We start from the raw sequence: 19,518 nt of genomic DNA on the forward strand, positions 1-19,518 counted from the left end.
ATGTCAGTCCTCCTCTAGTATGAATAACAGTCTGTATTCTCTGAGGCACTGACTCTGCCAGATGCCAGAGTGTTGCTGGAGGTAATTCCGGCCATTTTTACAGCATTGTCCACAACTTTGCCTTAGATATTGACCTGGATACATGGATTTGATAGTTCACTCTATGGCAACACAAAGGTTTCTATTTAAATGGACTTTGGTCCACTGGGTGGTCCCAAATTCAGATGGGTGTTCCTTGAGCCATGCCTGGGTGGTTGTGGCCTGGTGTGGGGGCAGCACATGGTTCTGCTGAAGGATCATCGGCTGTAGGATGCACGAAGGTCATGAAAGTGCATAGGTGATCAGCCAGCACATTCTGGTAACTTGCAGTGTTTAAGGACTTCTTCAGACATATAAAGAACCTAATGTGTCACATGAGAAGGCTCCTCAAACCATCACAGAACCGACCTGGCAAGATGAGGCCATGTATATGCTGTGGCCTCATGCTGTCAACACCACACTCTCCTATCAGTTTTGCAAGTGATAATGAAATTCATCAGACAACACGACTCTGATCTACTCTGTGGAGATCCAGTTTTGATGGTCCCAACACACCAGGCAAGACGCAACACGAGCTATCAACAGTGGTACATGATTAGGGAGTCACCTCCCATAGCCCATGGTATGAACTGTACGTTGTACCATTTGCTTGCTGACACTCCTTGGACCTCCAACATTGAAACTGGATGTGATTTGTGCTGCTGTTTCCCTGCAGTTGGTCTGTACAAGACTAGACAGTCTACCTCAACCCCAGTCATCAATGGAGTGTAGTCAGCCACCACTTGCTCGCTGGGTGCTGGTATGACTGTTGAGGGTATATACTTGAGGTAAACCCGTGATACAGTTGTCCTCGAGAAACCTAAGCTTCTTACCACTTGAGAAAAAAATGACCAATGTGTCTTGTACCAATAATACATCCATGATCAAAGTCGATAAGATCGCCACACCCTAAAACAGACTACCACATTTATTCATGTTCGTTGATTGCGATACACTGTTGTGAAGCCCCGATGTCTACTTATTTACTGTCTGTGTCCAGTTTGGGTACGTGTCACTCTGCATGGCGATTGCCAGTGACAACTTCCGTCATCCCTATCTCTAATGTTTGTCCACTGAGTGTATTATTCATCACATAAACTTTATTTCAAAATATATAAAAATATCCTACTTTGTCTGCCTGCTTCATTTCTTCTACTGCTTCCCAAAACCTAATTAATATAGACCAATATGTTTATACACATTAGGGAAAAAAAGAAGAAAAAAAAAAAATATATATATATATATTCACAATAGCAAACCTTCCACTGCAATAAGTCACTGCTTTGGCCTCTCAATTCACCTATAAGCAAAAATGAACTATATTTTAATATGGGGGAGGAATTAATATGGTGGAATTTTAAAGCTTGGGCACGTCCCTTGGGTGGCGAATGAGGGAGCCCCAATGGGTTGCTCCGAATAAAGAATAAGGAGCTATGGACCAAAGGGTGTGGCAGAAGAATGGCAAGCTGGCTATACTAAAATGCCAAAAACTTCCATGGATTACACGATTATTGAATACATCTTGCACTACCGCGTATGGGGTAGCCAACACAACAACACGAGCCTCGCATAGCATGTGAGAAATCTTCTATGTGGTCAGCAAAATGTGATAAGTATATAGCTATTGTAAATATCAAATCTCTATACAAAGCAGGAAAACTCCAAATTCTGCAAGAGAATCTGAAAAGGATAAAGTGGGATATTATAGGAATCGCAGAAACTCAGTGGACAGGAGAAGGATGCCTAAACATACCAGAGGGCAAATTATTCTATTTGGGAAGATGAGACAACTCATAGAGAAGGAGATGCAATTCTAATAAAAAAAAAATCTTGCTGCAAGTATAACAGATATTAAACCTATCTCATCCAGAAAAATAGGAATTAGACTAAAAGCCAAAGAAAAAGGACTACACATAAAGGTTATTCAGATTTGTGCACTGGACGCAAGTGAGAATGAAGAAGACCTCAAACTATTCTACAATGATCTCCAAAAAGAAATACATAATACTAACTCCAGAGACATCTTATTGATCATCGGAGATTTCAATGCTAAGATTGGAACTTTCAGAGAAGAGCTAAAAGATGTAATGGGGAAATATGAAATAGGAACCAAAAACAAAAGGGGAGAAACTATGCTCAATTAATGCAAAGAAAACAACCTTGTCATCTCAAGCACAATGTTCTACCATAGACCTAGTTTTAAATACACCTGGATTTCACCAGATACAGAAATACAAAACTGTATAGATTATATCCTAATTAGAAATAAATGGAAAACCTCAATCAAAAACGTAAGAACACTCAAAAGCCTAGCGCTGGATACAGACCATGAACTCCTCTCTGCAACAATACGGATAAAATTCAAAGTCAACTATAAAAGAAATAGAACTGATAAATTCCACATGGAAAAATTAAAAAAATAACCAAATAAGATTAGACTACATTAGGAAAATAGAAGAAATAAATAGGACTCAAACAGATGAAACCGAAAACCTTTGGAAAACAGGGAAAAAAATATTAACTTGGCAAGGAAAACTTCAGGAATTTATAAGAGACCCAATAATAAATGGATAACATCTGACATTTTAGAAAAATGTGAAGAAAAAAGAAAACTAAAAACAAAAATAAACAGACATACCTCAGAAGAAAACAAGAAGAAATAATATAAACAACTCAAAAACGAAATTGATAAACTCTGCAGGCAGGCTAAAGAAAATTGGCTAAACAAAAAAACAATGAGGCATATAAACACCATAACTCAGAAACATTACATAACACAATTAAAGAAATTCCAAAAAACTTTTCACCACTACCTTTAACAAAGATCAACCATCAGGGCATGGAAACAGGAAATCCAAATGTGATAAAAGCAATATGGATGGAACACTACCAAGAAACTTTTAAGAATGAAAGAAATAACTACCTAATAACAAAACCCCACACTAACTCAAGACATGATGCCTTAATGATCCTTCCATCAGAGGTGGAGAATGCTCTCAAGCAAATGAAATCTGACAAAGCACCAGGGATAGACCAAATTCAATCAGAACTGTGAAAAGAAGGAAAGCAAACAACTTTAAAATTCCTTACCACACTTTTCAACAAAATCATTAAATCAGGAGAAATATCAGAAGATTGGAGAACAGGAATTATCATACTAATTTACAATATATTTACAAGAGTATTACAGAACAGAATAAAGAGCACATATGAGATCATTCTTAGTGAAGAATAGGCAGGCTTCAGAAAGAATTGCTCCACATTGGATGAGATCTCATAATACAAAGACTAGCAGAATTATACTGGGAACATGACAAAAATATCTATTACTGTTTAGTAGATTTTAAACAGGCATTCGACTCAATAAACAGAGTAACTTTACTAAGAATATTAAAACAGAAACAAATCGACGAAGATACCATAGAGTTAGAAAAATATTATAGTCTCACAGAAGCAATAATTAAATTCAACAGTATAACAACAGATAAAATAAATGCCAGTAAAGGAGTAGCCCAAGGATGTCCCATCTCTTCATCCCCATACCGTTTTAACATCTACCTAAAGGATATGGTAAACCAAGCCTTGGAAGGAGAAAAAGGGGTCAACCTAAATGGTTATAACCTTAATAACATAAAATATGCAGATGACATTGTAATGATAGCACACACAAAAGAAAAAATGGTGAACCTAATAACCAACCTAAACAATACAGCATGATCATAAATACACACAAAACAAAAATCTTGATAATTGGAAAAAAAACGGAGAAAAAGTAAACTTCTCCTTGAATGGATCAACAATTGTACAGGTAAAACAATTCAACTATCTAGGAACAATAATAACAGAACACTTAGATACCATGACCACTATTAAACATAGAATATCGACTGCATGATTATCATTTAATAAGCTAGGAAAAATCTGGAAAAATAATAAAATCTTCAAACCACTAAAAATAAAATTATATAATGCAATTATAATACCCACTGTGCTATATGCTTCACAAACTTGGACACTCAAGAAGACAGTGATATGAAAACTGGAGGCTTTCAAGATGAAATGTATCAGAAAAATAAATAAAACAAAATGGACAGAAAAGAAAACAAATGAAACTGTAAGACAAGACCTAAAATATACAGACTTATTAATAGAAAAGATCAAAAGAAGACAATTTCAATGGTATGGACATGTTGAGAAAATGCCATCAAAAAGGCTACACAACCTTGCCCAACCTTTATCTATTCTTCTTCTTCTCCCATAGTCCTAAATGAACCGTTGGGTCATTCACGGCTGGTAGGTGATACTCTTTGCTAGCCTCCTCCAGTTGTCTCGGTTTCTTGTTCTTGATGTCAGTTGAGGAAGGGAGGAATTTGTCAATTTTTTGATGTTATCAGTCCATTTTAATCGAGGTCGGCCCCTAACCCTTGATCCCGGAATGATTCCTTCTAGTGCTTGCTTTGGAATGCCATTAGTCTTCTTCATGTGTCCGAACCATTTCATCTGTCTTCTTCTGATGACTATCAGAATATTTTCCCTTTTTTTCTCCTATCTATTAAATCAATCAGTTTTCGGACATTTTCATTGGTTTCGTGAGTGGTATAGGGAATTCTGAACGTCTTCTGTAAGTTTTCATTTCGAAAGACAGGAGTCTCCTCTCATCTTCCTTCAATAAAGTCCAGCCCTCACAACCATATAAGAGGACAGAATCCAAGGTGTCAATTATCTGGTTGTGATTGCTATTCTGTTATCTCCACACAATGGTTTTAACTTCTGTAGGGCCACGGTTGCCTTAGCAATTCGGTATTTAATGTCAGTTTTTGAACAACCATCTAGACTCAACGTGCTTTCTAGATAAGTGAACTTCTTTACATTCTCAATTTATTTATTGCCAATTTCTATCTTTAAGAATTCAATGTCTGATTTTGAGGTTATCATTGTTTTTGTTTTTTGTAGGTTTATGTATAATCCATATTTTTTTGATGTTCCGAAAACATGGCTGGTTATCTCTTGTAATTCTTCTTCACTTTCTGCAAGAAGATCGATATAATCAGCGAAACGCAAGTTATTTATTTTTCGTCCGCCAACTACTATTCCAGTGTCATATTCATAAAGAGCTTCATCTATGACATATTCTAGAAAACAATTAAAAAGAAGAGGGGACAACGTGCATCCCTGTCTTACACCCCGTTCTGCCTGGAACAGTTCACTGCTGTAATTTTTAATTTCAATTCTTATATCAGATGAGGAATAAAGAGATTTAATAATCCTAATGATTTTGTTGTCAATACCATAATGCCTCGTGCCATATTGAGTCAAAAGCTTTTTGAAGGTCTAAGAAGTTGTGACAGATTATTTTGTTATGTTCTATGTATTTTTCATCTAGTATGTGTATTGTAAAAATACGGTCAATTGTACTTCTGGACTTCCGGAAACCTGCTTGTTCATCTGATAGTCTGCTTTCTATTTTCTTTTCGATTCTTGACAATAGTATTTTTAACAGGATTTTGCTTGGATGACTAATAAGGCTTATTGTTCTATAGTTGTTACATTTATTGCTGTTTCCCTTTTTAGGGATTTTCCTATTTTTTGAGGAGCTAACTGCTGCAATAACTTCTTCTTTTAATATCGGGTAATCTCCTTCCTCTGAACCTCCTGGCAAAATTCCGTCCAAAATATCATCGGTCAGTTGAGAGCCCTTTTGAAAAAGCTTGGTTGCGTAACATTTCCATCTATCAACTATTTTCTGGTTATCCGTGATAGGAGTTCCATCTTCATCTTCTATGCTCCAATTAATTGCGGTAAAAGGTTTGGTTAACTTGTTGATAATTTGAAAAGCACTTTTAGAATTATTTTTATTTAAGTCCTCTTCTATATTTTTGCATTCATTCAATATCCATAAGTTTCTAGCATGTTTGATTTCTTTTTTAATAATCTTAGTAATATTTTTATACTGTTCTCTATTATCACCACTATTAATATGAGATTTCAAATATCTTCTTTCATCGCATAGGTCCAAAATATTTTTGGTTATCCATGGTCTATTTATTTTCCTTTTGTATCCAAGGATTTCTTCAGCTGTCTCAGTTATCTTTTGAGAAGTATTTGGTTTAAGATTCGATACTATTATATTTCTTGAAGCTTGTGTCAAAAATTTGTTTTAATTTGTATTTATATAGTGTATTTATTTGGGGATCTTTTAATTTTTCAATATTATATCTTTTACGAATTGATTTTGTAGGTAATCATTCCCTCGTTTTCATATTCACAGTTGCGATGACCATGTTGTGGTTGGTCACTGCGAATGTCGGCTCCAGGAAATGATCTGGTTCTTGTGAGGTTGATGGGAGTTTTTACATCTTGTGCTTACAAGGATAAAGTCAATTTGGTTGTGTGTTTTACCATCAGGGGAAGTCCATGTCCATCTTCTGGAAGGTTTATGGGGAAATAAAGTGTTAGTAATGGTAAGTTCATTTTGTGAGGCAAAATTGACCAATTCAAAACCTCTTTCGTTTGTCTCCCCATAGCCATACGGTACGACATATGGGAGATAATCCTTGCCGATGTCTGTTCCAATTTTGGCATTCCAATCGCCCTGTACAATCAAAAGGTCTTTTCTATTCACTATGGTGACTGTTGCATTAAGTTGACCATAAAACTCCTCTACTTCGGAGTCCTCGTGATCGATTTATCTATTCACACCCTATATAATAGGGTGTGAATCTGCCAGATTTAAGGTGACCAGTGGTGTACCTCAGGGTTCAGTCCTTGGGCCATTCTTGTTCAATCTATACATTAATGACATCAGGCAGAGTCTAACATCAGATATGCAATTGTTTGCTGATGATGTGAAGATAGGCAAGGCAATCAGGAATGCTACTGATATTCGGCACTTACAAAATGATTTGAATAGGCTGGAAATTTGGACAAACAAGAATGGCTATCAGTTCACGGTTACTAAGTGTAAAGTTATGCACTTTGGGCATGATTCGATTTCCAGCGGCATGTTATCAGAAGAAACTGAGGAGGCAAGGGGTCACATAGCAAAACTGCAAATACAACTCAGGGGATACTTACAACGCTGAAATGAACCTTGACATGTAAGGATAAGGAAGTCATTTTGCCTCTTTATAAGAGTTTAATACGACCACACCTGGATTACTGTGCACAGAATTGGTCTCCTGATTCCAAGGGGATAAAGAAGCTGTGGAAAGGGTGCAGAGAAGAGCTATAAAGATTATATCCAGATTATCAGATTTAGATTATGAGGACAGATTGCGAGTGTGTAGATTACAGACGCTGGTTAACAGGAGAAAGAAGGGTGATATGATAGAGGTCTATAAACTTTTGAATGGTATTATCATCGTCATCAAATTACTGCCATGTACCCTCAAGGGGTGTACAGGATATAATAGTACCACATGAAAAATGTACGTCATTACTAACTCCCTATCAACAATTTTCCTCCAAATCAGTCTGTTACTTGTCAAGACTCCAACATTATCAGATATTATATTTCTATCATCTAAGGCACTTTGTACCGTATCAATCCATCTATATCTTGGTCTTCCTCTGGGTCATTTACTTGCTAACCTTACGGAGAACATTTGTTTCGCTAATCTTTCATCGCCCATTCTGTTTAAGTGACCATACCACCTGAGATCAGCTCTGCTACCTCAACAACCTCTACCCCTCTGATTCTGATACCCCCTAGTATTCGTGTATAGACATAATAAGCTACCTGCATGTTTTGTATATTTGTGTCTCTAGTGTGTGTGTGTATGATACAGTTGGACAACTTACAGATCTCTATTCTTCTCTAGTACCTTATATGTGTAGACATGTTTGAACACGTTTAACGAGTCTAATCCCAATAAAAACACAAAATCAAAATTCTCAATATCCTTATGGACATGCATAATGCATAGCATTACAAATGTCCATAAAGATATTTGTTCTGCATTATGGGGATACTAAGGAAAGTAACGTGAAGTCATTAGCTTCTATGTATGAGTGGATCAGTCGTGAAGTTACTTCACATGCAAACTTTGTTTTCTTATACTCAAATAAAGGATTAAACCAAGAATATAATTTCTTGGCATCTTTAATTTATGATATTAGGTAGAGTGCTGAAAAAAATTAGGGGGGGAAAAAAGATGGCATCAATGGCAGAATTGTATTAAGTAATGAAGATATTATGAAGGAACCTGACATTGTTAGCATTCAGGAATGTGTGAGCAGAACTGTTAGGATAAAAAGAAAAAAGACCAAGATCTAGCCGATGTTAGAAGTGCCTTAGAAGGTTGAAATATAAGATATAATATCCTATCCATATAGACAATATTCGAGTCCTGACAGATAAAGGAATAATGTGAAAAGTGTCGATAGGAAGTCGGCAATAATGCAGAACTCTTTATGTAGTACTGGCATACCTCTTGAGGTACATATCAGGAATTTTATGATGACTGATGGTAATAAAGTAGATATAAACAAATAATTAGTAATCATCCTTCTGATTTATTATTATACATATTCAGAAAATTATTAATTTCAAATATTTCATTATTTACAATAATTATTAATTATTGTGGATATTATTAAAAAAGTATTGTATATATATGCAAGGAGTAGAGTTTTTAAATCGTTAGTCTACCTGGTTTCTTTAGAAAACAGGTAGACCAGTGGTGAGATGGGATGATAAGATATCATGATGTTATGGACATTTATAGTCATCAAGAGACTACAAGATATCGTCCAAGAATTGAAGAAGAATGGAAAGGCATTCATCTAGTCATGGATTGAAGAAAGCTGTTGATAACATTTCGCGACAACTATAATAACTCATACTTTTAAAATAAAATATTGCATAAGCATCAGTATGTTTTTATGGGATTGAATTTACAATTTCTGCAGTTTATGTTTTTAACATAAAATGATGCAACTTTGGATTACCATTCTAGTGCATCCTAGCTTTAGCACCATAATTCTGGCTCCCATCAGGAATATTATAGCATTTTTGTAATTTAATTTTTATATGCAGATGTGTTTGCATATGTAGTGTTTTTTTAAACAGCAATTATAGTTTTTGATGAGATTCTATTCCATTCTGCTATAAATAGTCTTAGCAAATATACTGTCAATAAGTCATAATTGTTACAGTGAGGTCATGATTAAATGAACAGGATGACTAAAAATAGCATTAAATAACTATGTTTTATTAAATTAAATATTTTAATTAAATAATGAAGTATGAAGTTTTTCATGATGTTTTTAAAATAAAATTTAATTATTAACTTGACTCTTCCTAAAATAAATTTCAAATTGAAAAATCCAAAAATGAGAAATCTGGAAATATGTTTTTAAAATAAAAACTAAAGAAATTTAAATTACTGCACCCCAATAAAGAATGGGATTCTTCTTTTTCCATGAATTTGGAAAGGTATCGTCTACAATAAGAAGATTCCATGATGACTGATAAAGAAAGTACTTTTCGCCCAGGAATAGAGGAAGCTTTTTCTTCAGAAAAAAATGTTCGGCCTTCCAGAGCAGATGACAAATAGTCAGGGCCACCAAGATATTTGATACGTCTCTCGCACAAACCTTTTGCAAATCTTAACTAAAAAAAAAAACACAAATTAGTGGTTTTTCCTTTATGTACCAATAAATAAATTGTATATAAAAAAATTACAATACTTGACTGCTTACTGTCGAGAAATTTATTCTTAACAATGGGACTTAAAAATGTGAGTAAACTATGTGAAACTTTGATAGAAACATTTTTTTTATTATTATTTTATTATTATTATTACATAACACCTCCAGGGAGTCCAAAGACTCATCCAGGGAGGGCGCCTATTCTACAACTCTCCATCTCCACCAATCCACCAACTGCAACTACCTTCATCATCTACATCAACGCCATCTACCGCCGACCATCACCACTATTATTTTTACAGACAATCAAACATCCATGCCCATGGTGGGATTCGAACCCACAGCCTTTTGGCTGGAGAGCAGATACATTAACCACTCGGCCAACCAGGCTGACATTTTTAGAGGACTTATTCCCGATTACTCTTATATTTTGTGAATTTATAGAATTTATATGTTTTATACTAAATGTAGTTTTACATTATAGTTAATCAACCCATATCTTTCAAAGAACCAAATGGAAGCCAGAGCAATGGGAGAAAGAATTACCATGTGAATGGGGAAAGTGCGAAAGTGCAAAAAACTGAAAATAATAAGATATTCTGTGGAGATTCTATGAAAAGAGGTACACTTAATGAGAAAATGACAAAAGCATGTTTCCCATGTGCAAAGATCAAGGATGTTTGTGAAGCTGTTAGTTTGCAGAAGGGAGAAGTGAAAGAAATGACTGTTATGACAGAAACAAATGATTTGAAAACAGAGAGATATGCAATGAGAGAAGATATGAAAAAATTTTTGAAAGAAGTGAAAATGAAGTCAGGAGACAAAGACTGTGAGTCTTCTGCCTCAGTATGACAGGACAGAGCCAAGAATAAGGGCCATGATTGTTAATGAGTCAATGAGAAGATTGGCAGGAGGAAATTTATATATATATATATTTCTTATTGTCAGGAGGAAAGGTGTGCAATTTATTATTATTATTATTATTATTTGACACCTCCAGGGAGTCCAAGGACTCAATGAGGGAGGGCACCTGCTCTACCACCGAACACCACGTATTTCCACACAGACAATTACAAAAATCCATGCCCACAGTGGGATTTGAACCCACAGCCTTTTGGCTGGAGAGTGGATACACTATCCACTTGGCCAACCAAAATCCCTCCCATGCCAGGAATCAAACCGGGGACTCCTGGGTGAAAGCCAGGTATTCTAGATTTATTATAGATTTATATTATTATAGATTTATGGAGTGAATTTGATGGATGAAAACACTTATATATCTGCCTGATGGGTTACATGTAAACAGTTTTAGAGTTAGATGTTTGGACAAGTTGTTTAGTGACAGTTTTGAAGTGCAAAACCAGGGAAACCAGAGATATTGGGGGGGGGGGGGGGAGCAATTAAGCATATGTCTAGCCATCACTGGGATAAATGAGCATGTATACAGAAATGTTCATGCAATGCTGAATACAATTTCACAGGATTCTGATTTGAATAGGTTCATAATGACATTACACAAAAAGGTAGTGAGTACAAGGGGATGTTGAAATGCATGTATGCAAATGCCACACATATTCAGTTGTCTGCTGATGACAAAACTCGGGAGAGCAATTGTTGATAAAGATGATGTAGATATCCTGCAGGATGATTTAAATAGATTGACACTGTGGGCAAATGAAAATGATTGTCAATTTACTGTTGCAAAATGTAAGGTTATGCACTTTAGACTGAAAAAAGTTACATGAGGTGTATCGTATCGATGGTACTGGAATGCAGGTACTGAACTGATGAGGCTAGAGATTAGGGGATAACGGTGGACAGAGTTGAAGTTCAGAGTGCATATTGCAAAAGTTGGCAAAATAGTTCCAAGGATTACTTGGATGTTGAAAAACATGCTAACAACTAAATATAGGGAGGTTAATACCCCTCTCTATAAGGCTATGATTCAGTTGCATCTTGCTATTGTGTAGAGATTTGGTCACATGGGTTTCTTGGGGATGAGGAAATAGTAAAGAGGATTCTGAGATGAGTGACCAAGATGGTGACAGGTCTATGGATACTCCCTATGAGGATGAGTTGAAGATTTGTGGATTACAAAATTTTGTTGACAGGCAGAAGATGGGACATGATAGAAACTTATAAGGTATTAAAGGGGTTTTACAAAATTGATGCACAGGAAATTTTTTAATCTATGACAAACAGAGAACTAGATCTCTTCCATGGAAGTTGTGTAAGAGTTTGGTTAGTAGGAGTGCACAAACTAGATTTTTTTTTTCATGGTGAATGAGTGGAATGAATTTCCAGAAATGTGAATGAGTTTAATGAGAGGTATGCTAGGTTTTGAGTGTAAAATATTTAGTTTGGGTCTCTAACAATGATTCTTCAGACTCAATGGAGATACCATATAATAATAATAACAAAATCCATCAATTATTATTATTGTTGTTGTTATTATAATTATTATCCTAAGTTCCCCATGGAGTCAAAGAGTCATCTAGGAGGTCCCTTTGTAATACACACAACTAATCGCACCTCGCTTTAAACACATTCAAATTCTCTGCAGACACCATACTCTCAGGCAATGCATTCCAATCATTCACAACTCTCCATGCAAAAAACCTGCTTTTCACTCTTGCTCATGCCCTCCTTATACAGCTTCCAGGGATATTCTCTTCTTTTTCCTCGATCATCCACCATTTTGTGAAAAAACCTCTTCAATGTTAATCCTACAGCAACCCCTTACCAACTTAACTGGTAATTAATTTACGGAATTAACAACGCATATGAAGTATATTAATTAAAGATACTTTAATGAATCACTTCAATATTTCGGCAATGTCACATTGCCATCTTCAGGAACATAAAGATATGGTATGTGCACTAAGGAACTAACAAAGCAAATGAGGAAGAAAGTAATAAACTAATTCTGTTCCTAAAGTCCTAATGGTGCCCTCTTGCGGGCTAATTTGGTAGTCTTGGCAGTTGGGCTGAAGTTCTCATAATGAAAGTCTCCCAAATTTGGGGCAGTTTCATGCACCCAAATTTGTTGAGGTTAGGAACGCTTTTTAGAGCTGCTGAAGATTCTTTGAATAATCTTTCGTATTTAAACTTGCTGCGATGGATTATTTTCGTTTTCTTCCAACAAATTTTATGGTGGGTATCTAAGGCATGGTCTGCCAACCCAGAGCGGCTGTACTGGTGAAACCGGATGTAGTCTTGGTGTTCTGAAATCCTGATATTTGTTGTTCTGCCTGTTTGGCCAAAGTAGGACAATTTGCAGCTGCAAGGGACCTGGTATACACCAGGTAGGTCTAGGGGAAGTGGTTGGTCTTTGGTAGAGCTGATAAGGGATGCCAACTTTTTATATGGTCTGTAACAGGAAGTAAGGTCATATTTTTTGAGGATATTAGTTATTTTTTCAGAGGTGCCCTGGATGTAGGGGATAGTGATAGACTTGGTGTAGTCTTTATTGTGGAGGGGGGTTGTGGTTTATAGGTTTTTGGATTTTTTGGGGGTTATAGCCATTGGCTAAGAAAGTGTTGAGGATGTGGTTTAGTTCAATAGTCAGGGCCTTGTCATCTGAGCAGATTAATTTTGCCCTGTTATATAGTGTTTTTATCACCCCATATTGTTGTGAGGGGGGGGGGGGGGGATTGCTGGTGAATGTATCTGCCAGTGTGGGTGGGTTTTCTGTAAACAGAGAAAACCAAAGATCCATCAAGCTGGCGGGTGATTAAAGTGTCTAGGAAGGGGAGGATGTTGTTTTCCTCTTTTTCTAAGGTGAACTGGATTCTGGGATGTTGGTTGTTTAAGTGTGTTAGGAAGGAGTGGAGTGTGTCTGAGCCATGTGGCCAAATAGCAAACACATCATCCACATAACGAAGCCAAATAGTGGGTTTTTGTGGGGCGGAGTTTAAGGCTTTCTCTTCAAATGTCTTCATAAAGAAATTGGCCAAGGGTGGGGAAAGTGGTGAACCCATGGCTGTCCCCTCTATCTGTTTGTAGAACTTTCCTTGCCAAACGAAATAGCCTGAGTTCATTGTGAACTGAAATAGGGCTGAGATATCGGGAGGAAACTTGGCTTGGATGAGCTCAAGAGTTTCTTTGAGTGGGATTAGTGAATAGGGAGGAGACATCAAAACTGACCATTATGTCAGTGTGTCCCCCCCCCCCCCACCCCCCCCCCCCCCCACCCCCCCCCCCCCCCACCCCCCCCCCCCCCCACCCCCCCCCCCCCCCACCCCCCCCCCCCCCCACCCCCCCCCCCCCCCACCCCCCCCCCCCCCCACCCCCCCCCCCCCCCACCCCCCCCCCCCCCCACCCCCCCCCCCCCCCACCCCCCCCCCCCCCCACCCCCCCCCCCCCCCACCCCCCCCCCCCCCCACCCCCCCCCCCCCCCACCCCCCCCCCCCCCCACCCCCCCCCCCCCCCACCCCCCCCCCCCCCCACCCCCCCCCCCCCCCACCCCCCCCCCCCCCCACCCCCCCCCCCCCCCACCCCCCCCCCCCCCCACCCCCCCCCCCCCCCACCCCCCCCCCCCCCCACCCCCCCCCCCCCCCACCCCCCCCCCCCCCCACCCCCCCCCCCCCCCACCCCCCCCCCCCCCCACCCCCCCCCCCCCCCACCCCCCCCCCCCCCCACCCCCCCCCCCCCCCACCCCCAGATACTTAATGAGCAGTTCATAAAGATCTTTCAATCTTGTGAATGTGACTTCATGGAGAGATTAAGAGCAGTTGATGATGGGGAGGAGACTGACTGTAAGTGAGGAAGAGGTGTTTGGGGAGTTGAGTAAACTAGATGTAAATAAGGCTGTGGGACTTGATAATATATCACCGCGTATTCTGAAGGAATGTGCCAGAGAGTTGACACCTGCCTTGACATATTTTTTTAATACGAGTCCCTAAAGAGTGGAAGGAGGGCAAGATTGTGCCACTTCATAAAGGAGGTGATCGAACTCAAGCATCAAACTATAGGCCTATCTGTGTGTCAGGTGTTGTGGTTAAGTTGTTGGAGAAGCTTGTGAGAACTAGGATCCAGAGTTGGGTTGACAACAATGGTATAATCTTTGATGGACAGCATGGATTTGCTAAAGGGAGGTCGTGTTTTAGTAATCTACTTACTTATTACAATAAAGTGACTGCTTCCTTGGACAGAGGAGAAGGATACACAGTAATATATTTGGATTTTGCAAAAGCTTTTGATAGAGTACCTCATGATAAGTTGACAGTCAAACTAGAGCAGATGGGGTTGGATATTAGATTAGTGCATTGGATTGGAGACTGGCTATCTGATAGGTATCAACAAGTTGTGTATGGGGGTGCAATATCCAGGAAAAGGAAAGTCACTAGTGGAGTGCCTCAGGGATCTGTTTTAGGGCCATTACTATTTAACTTGTATATTAATGATATTGGCAAAGATTTGGATGGAGATATTCAGTTGTTTGCAGATGATGCAAAGTTGGGACGAACCATAAAGAGTAGTGAAGATGTTGTGGCCTTGCAAGAAGACTTGAATAAATTGAGTGATTGGGCAAGCAAATGGGGATGTGAGTTTAATGTTGCAAAATGTAAGGTTTTAAAATTTGGAAAACAAAGATGGGATGCAGAATTTATGCTTGGTGAGAATATATTGTTGGAAGTAGAGGAAATAAGAGATCTGGGAGTGATAGTGGATAAGGATCTAAAATTTAGGGGACACATCGCCAAAATTGTGAAGACAACACAAAGACTTCTGGGAATGATGAGGAGGACACTGACGTGTAGAAGTAGGGAGATTCTTGTTCCATTGTATAAGGCTTTGATTAGGCCACACATGGACTATTGTGCCCAGATTTGGTCACCTGGTTTTCAGAAGGATGAAGAGATGTTGGAAAGGGTCCAAAGGCGACTGACTAAGGTAGTTTCTGACCTCTGGAATGTCGAGTATGAGGAAAGATTGAAAAGATGTAATTTGCAGAGTCTAGTGGAGAGAAGGAAGAGGGGAGATATGATAGAGACCTACAAGTTGATAAGGGGTTGTTATAGGATCAATGGTGGAGAAGTTCTACAGAGAATAGTGGGAGATCAGGGGAGAACCAGAGGTCATGCCTGGAAACTGTATAAAGAGGGTGTGAGTATAGGAGTGAGAGGCAGGTTTTTTTCGTGCAGAGTTGTGAATGATTGGAATGCCTTGCCTGAGAGTGTGGTGTCTGCAAGGAGTTTGAATGTATTTAAGACCCGGTATGATGAGATGTGTGTGAGATAAAAGGACCTCCTAGATGAGTCTTTGACTCCATGAGGTCTTGTTTAATAATAATAATAATAATGACCATGGGAGGTGGCTAAAGGTGTGGAATTTTCGATTAAGACAGGGTTTATGTAGAATTACCGTGCTGGCAAGTATGACAAGCTGAGGAGATTGCTTGGATCAGTGCCATGGCATGCACAACTGCAAGGGCTGGATGTTGATAAAGCATGGGAAGTGGTCAAGGAGCATTTACAGGAGGTTATGGCTGATTGTATACTTAGGATCCGAATAGTAAAACAAGTATGGGTTAAATGGATGAATAACACCATTAAGCATGAGCTACAAAAAAAGAAACAACTATGGAGGGAATTTAAAGAGAAAGGTGACCTGCAGGCACACGAACGGTATAAAGCGCAGGCCAGAAGGGTAACGAGTGTGGTAAGAAAAGCAAAAGCAGATTATGAAAGGAAACTAGCTATGCAAGCTAAAGAGAATCCCAAACACTTCTTTCAATATGCTGCAAGCAAAAAAAAAAAAAAACTGTACACAGCAGAATGATTTTAAGAAATGATTATGGTAAGGAGGTCACTGAATCAGTTGATAGTAGTGGAATTACTGAGTGAGCACTTTTCTAAGAGTATACCATCCAGGTGGTGACACGGAAAGAATGGAAGACAATTAGTTTATACGGAAATTGTAATGAATGAAGTGGAGATGAATAGTCTATTACAGAACCTTAATGTGAATACATCTGTGGGATCGGATGGTATACCAGCACAGGTCTTGCGTGAAACGGCTAAGGAATTATCAGTGCCCTTGACCATGTTGTTTAACCTGAGTCTCAGGGGTCTGGTTTAGTCCTGAAGGTGTGGAAAGAGGGGAAAATAGTTCCACTGCATAAAGGAGGACGCAAATTACCGACCGATCAGCATATCAGGAGTTGTTGTCAAGGTCTTGGAGAAAGTAGTCAAGGGAAAAATGAAAAAATACAGGAATGGATTGATGAAAATGAGATACTGTATGGGGGACAGCATGGCTTTGCGAAGGGTAGATCATGCCTCAGTAACTTGCTCAAGTTTTATAACAAGGTGACGGCTGAACTGGATAAGGGTAATGGGTTTACAGTGATATTGCTGAACCTGGCTAAGGCATTAGATGGGATACCACATGGAAGTCTAATCCATAAACTGCAACATATGGGAAAGGACATAGGATTGGTGAGATGGATAGGTGGGTGGTTGATGGAGAGATATCAGAGAGTAGTTTATTCAGGAGTAGAGTCCAAAAAACGGCCTGTGACTAGTGGTGTGCCACAGGGTTCTGTTCTTGGACCACTGCTGTTTAATCTGTTCATTAATGATATAGGGAAGGGTCTAAGAGGAACAGTTCATTTGTTCGCTGATGATGCAAAGTTGGGTAGGGCGATAGTGAATGCAGAAGATGTCAAAATCTTGCAGGATGATTTGGATAGATTGAAGTTCAGGGCTAAGGAGAATGGATGTCAATTTAATGTGACAAAATGTAAGGTTATGCATTTTGGGGTGAAAAGTTTAGCAGCAGTATACCACATTGCTGGAACTGTACTCCAGGAGATTGATGAGGCTGAGGACTTGGGAGTGTTGGTAGATAGGGAGATGAAGTTTAGCGGGGCACATTGCAAAAGTGGCTAAATCAGCTCATCAAATCACTTGGTTGTTGAAAAATACTTTGACTAGCAGAGACAAGCAAGTTATTGTTCCTCTGTACCGAGCCTTGATAAGCCTCATCTCGACTACTGTGCTCAGATTTGGTCACCTAGGTTTCTTCTTGATGGGGAGGAGGTGGAGAGGATCCAGAGGCAAGTGACCAAGATGATAGCAGGTCTATGGAATGAACCTTATGAGAACAGGTTGAAGATTTGTGGGTTGCAGAAATTGGTTGATAAGCAGAAAAGGGGGGGGGGGGTATAATTGAGACATTCAAATTGCTGAAGGGTTTTTATAGGATTAATATAGAGGATATTTTTGAGATTAAGACTGGTGGTGGGAGAACTATGGGACATCTATGGAAGCTAGGCAAGAGTGTGGTTAAAAAGGGTGTTAGAGCTGGGTTCTTTACTTTTAGAGTGGTAAATGAATGGAATAAGCTGCCAGAGTCTGTTGTGGGTGCTATGACAGTGAATGAGTTCAAGTCAAGGTATGATAGATACTGTGAAAATGCCGAATAGTTGTGTGGACATGATGTTTAGGGCCTCCCTCGATGAGTCTAAGGACTCCCTGGAGTCACCTGTAATAATAATACTAATAATCTTTGTTTCACAAATTTTAAAACTTTACATTTCACAACATTGAACTGGTATTCCTGCTTCCACGCCCATTCACTCAATCTATTCAAGTTATCTTGTAAGGCCAGAACATTTGCTGTACTCCTCATAATTCTTCCCAACTTTGCATCAGTTCAAACAAGCGAACATCCCCATCCAAATTTTCCCAATATTATTAGCATACAGGTTAAATAACAATGGCTCTAAAACAGATCGCTTTAGCACACATCAATAGCGACTTTCCTCTTCTGAGATATTGCTCCCCCCCCAATATACAAGTTGCTGTTACCTATCAGATAGTCAATCTCTAATTCAATGCACTAGTCCAGTGGTGGCGAACCTTTTTATATGTGGGTGCCAAAAGTTTATGAATCGAGTTGCTGAAGTGATGCGCGTGCCAAAAATTTACAAATCGAGTTGCTGACATGCCAGGCAGTTTTTAATAGGGAAAAAATTAATAGAAAATTAATTTATTTATTTATAAATTTATTATATATATATAATATTTTATAAATATATGTAAATAATTATTTATAATTTTATAAATATTTTATTTTATTTATAATATTTATCATCATCAAATTCCTGACATGTACCCTCAAGGGGTGTACAGGATATGATAGCACTACATGAAAAATTTACATCATTACTAACTTCCTATCTACAATTTTCCTCCAAATCAGTCTGTTACTTGTCAACACTCGAACATTATCAGATCTTATATTTCTATCGTCTAAGGCACTTTGTATCGCATAAATCCACCTATTTCTTGGTCTTCCTCTGGGTCGTTTTCCTGCCAATCTGGCAGAGAACACTTGTTTCGCTAATCTTTCCTCGCCCATTCTGTTTAAGTGACCATACCACTTGAGATTAGCTCCGCTAACGCATTCTTGGATGCTGACAATGTCAAGTTCTTTCCTAATATCCTAATTTTTAATATGATATTGACATTGATGCCATCTGTATATACCTCTAATCTTTCTCAGGAAGCTAATTTAGTGTTCTGACAATTTTTCTCTTATTCCATATGAATTTATTCAATTGACTTCCTACCAGCAGATTCTGTTCTGTTGTCTATTTCCATATTTAATTTACCATCTTCAGTAAAAAATCATGCCTAAGTAGCTGAAATGTTTTACTTGTTCCACAGGTTCCCCATTCACAACACAGTTGACATTTTCAATAATTCTACCTATTTTCATTGTCTTCTTAATGCTGACCTTCCTACCATATCTATTACAACAGTAATTCAATTTAGTCAG

The 19,518-nt window shown here is 38.5% G+C and overlaps 1 protein-coding gene across 2 annotated transcripts in view; it reads right to left on the bottom strand.

Moving 5' to 3' along the window:
* LOC150100328 (sorting nexin-25-like) overlaps positions 1-19,518 on the bottom strand; it is a 350,110-nt gene that overhangs the window by 216,347 nt on the left and 114,245 nt on the right. For both annotated transcript variants that reach the window (XR_016549234.1, XM_090402426.1), the window contains exons 9-10: positions 9,471-9,691; positions 1,208-1,247 (exon numbers count right to left, since the gene is read on the bottom strand). Coding sequence is in view for 1 of the 2 variants with exons in the window: in XM_090402426.1 (XP_090258552.1) it covers positions 1,208-1,247; positions 9,471-9,691 (261 nt within the window). In the remaining variant the exon portion in view is untranslated. The remainder of the gene's footprint in view (positions 1-1,207; positions 1,248-9,470; positions 9,692-19,518) is intronic.

Source organism: Typopeltis vanoorti, chromosome 13 (genome assembly GCF_054136105.1).
Source record: "Typopeltis vanoorti isolate ZY-2024b chromosome 13, IOZ_Tvanoo_1.0, whole genome shotgun sequence".
NCBI classification, from domain to species: Eukaryota; Metazoa; Arthropoda; class Arachnida; order Uropygi; family Thelyphonidae; genus Typopeltis; species Typopeltis vanoorti.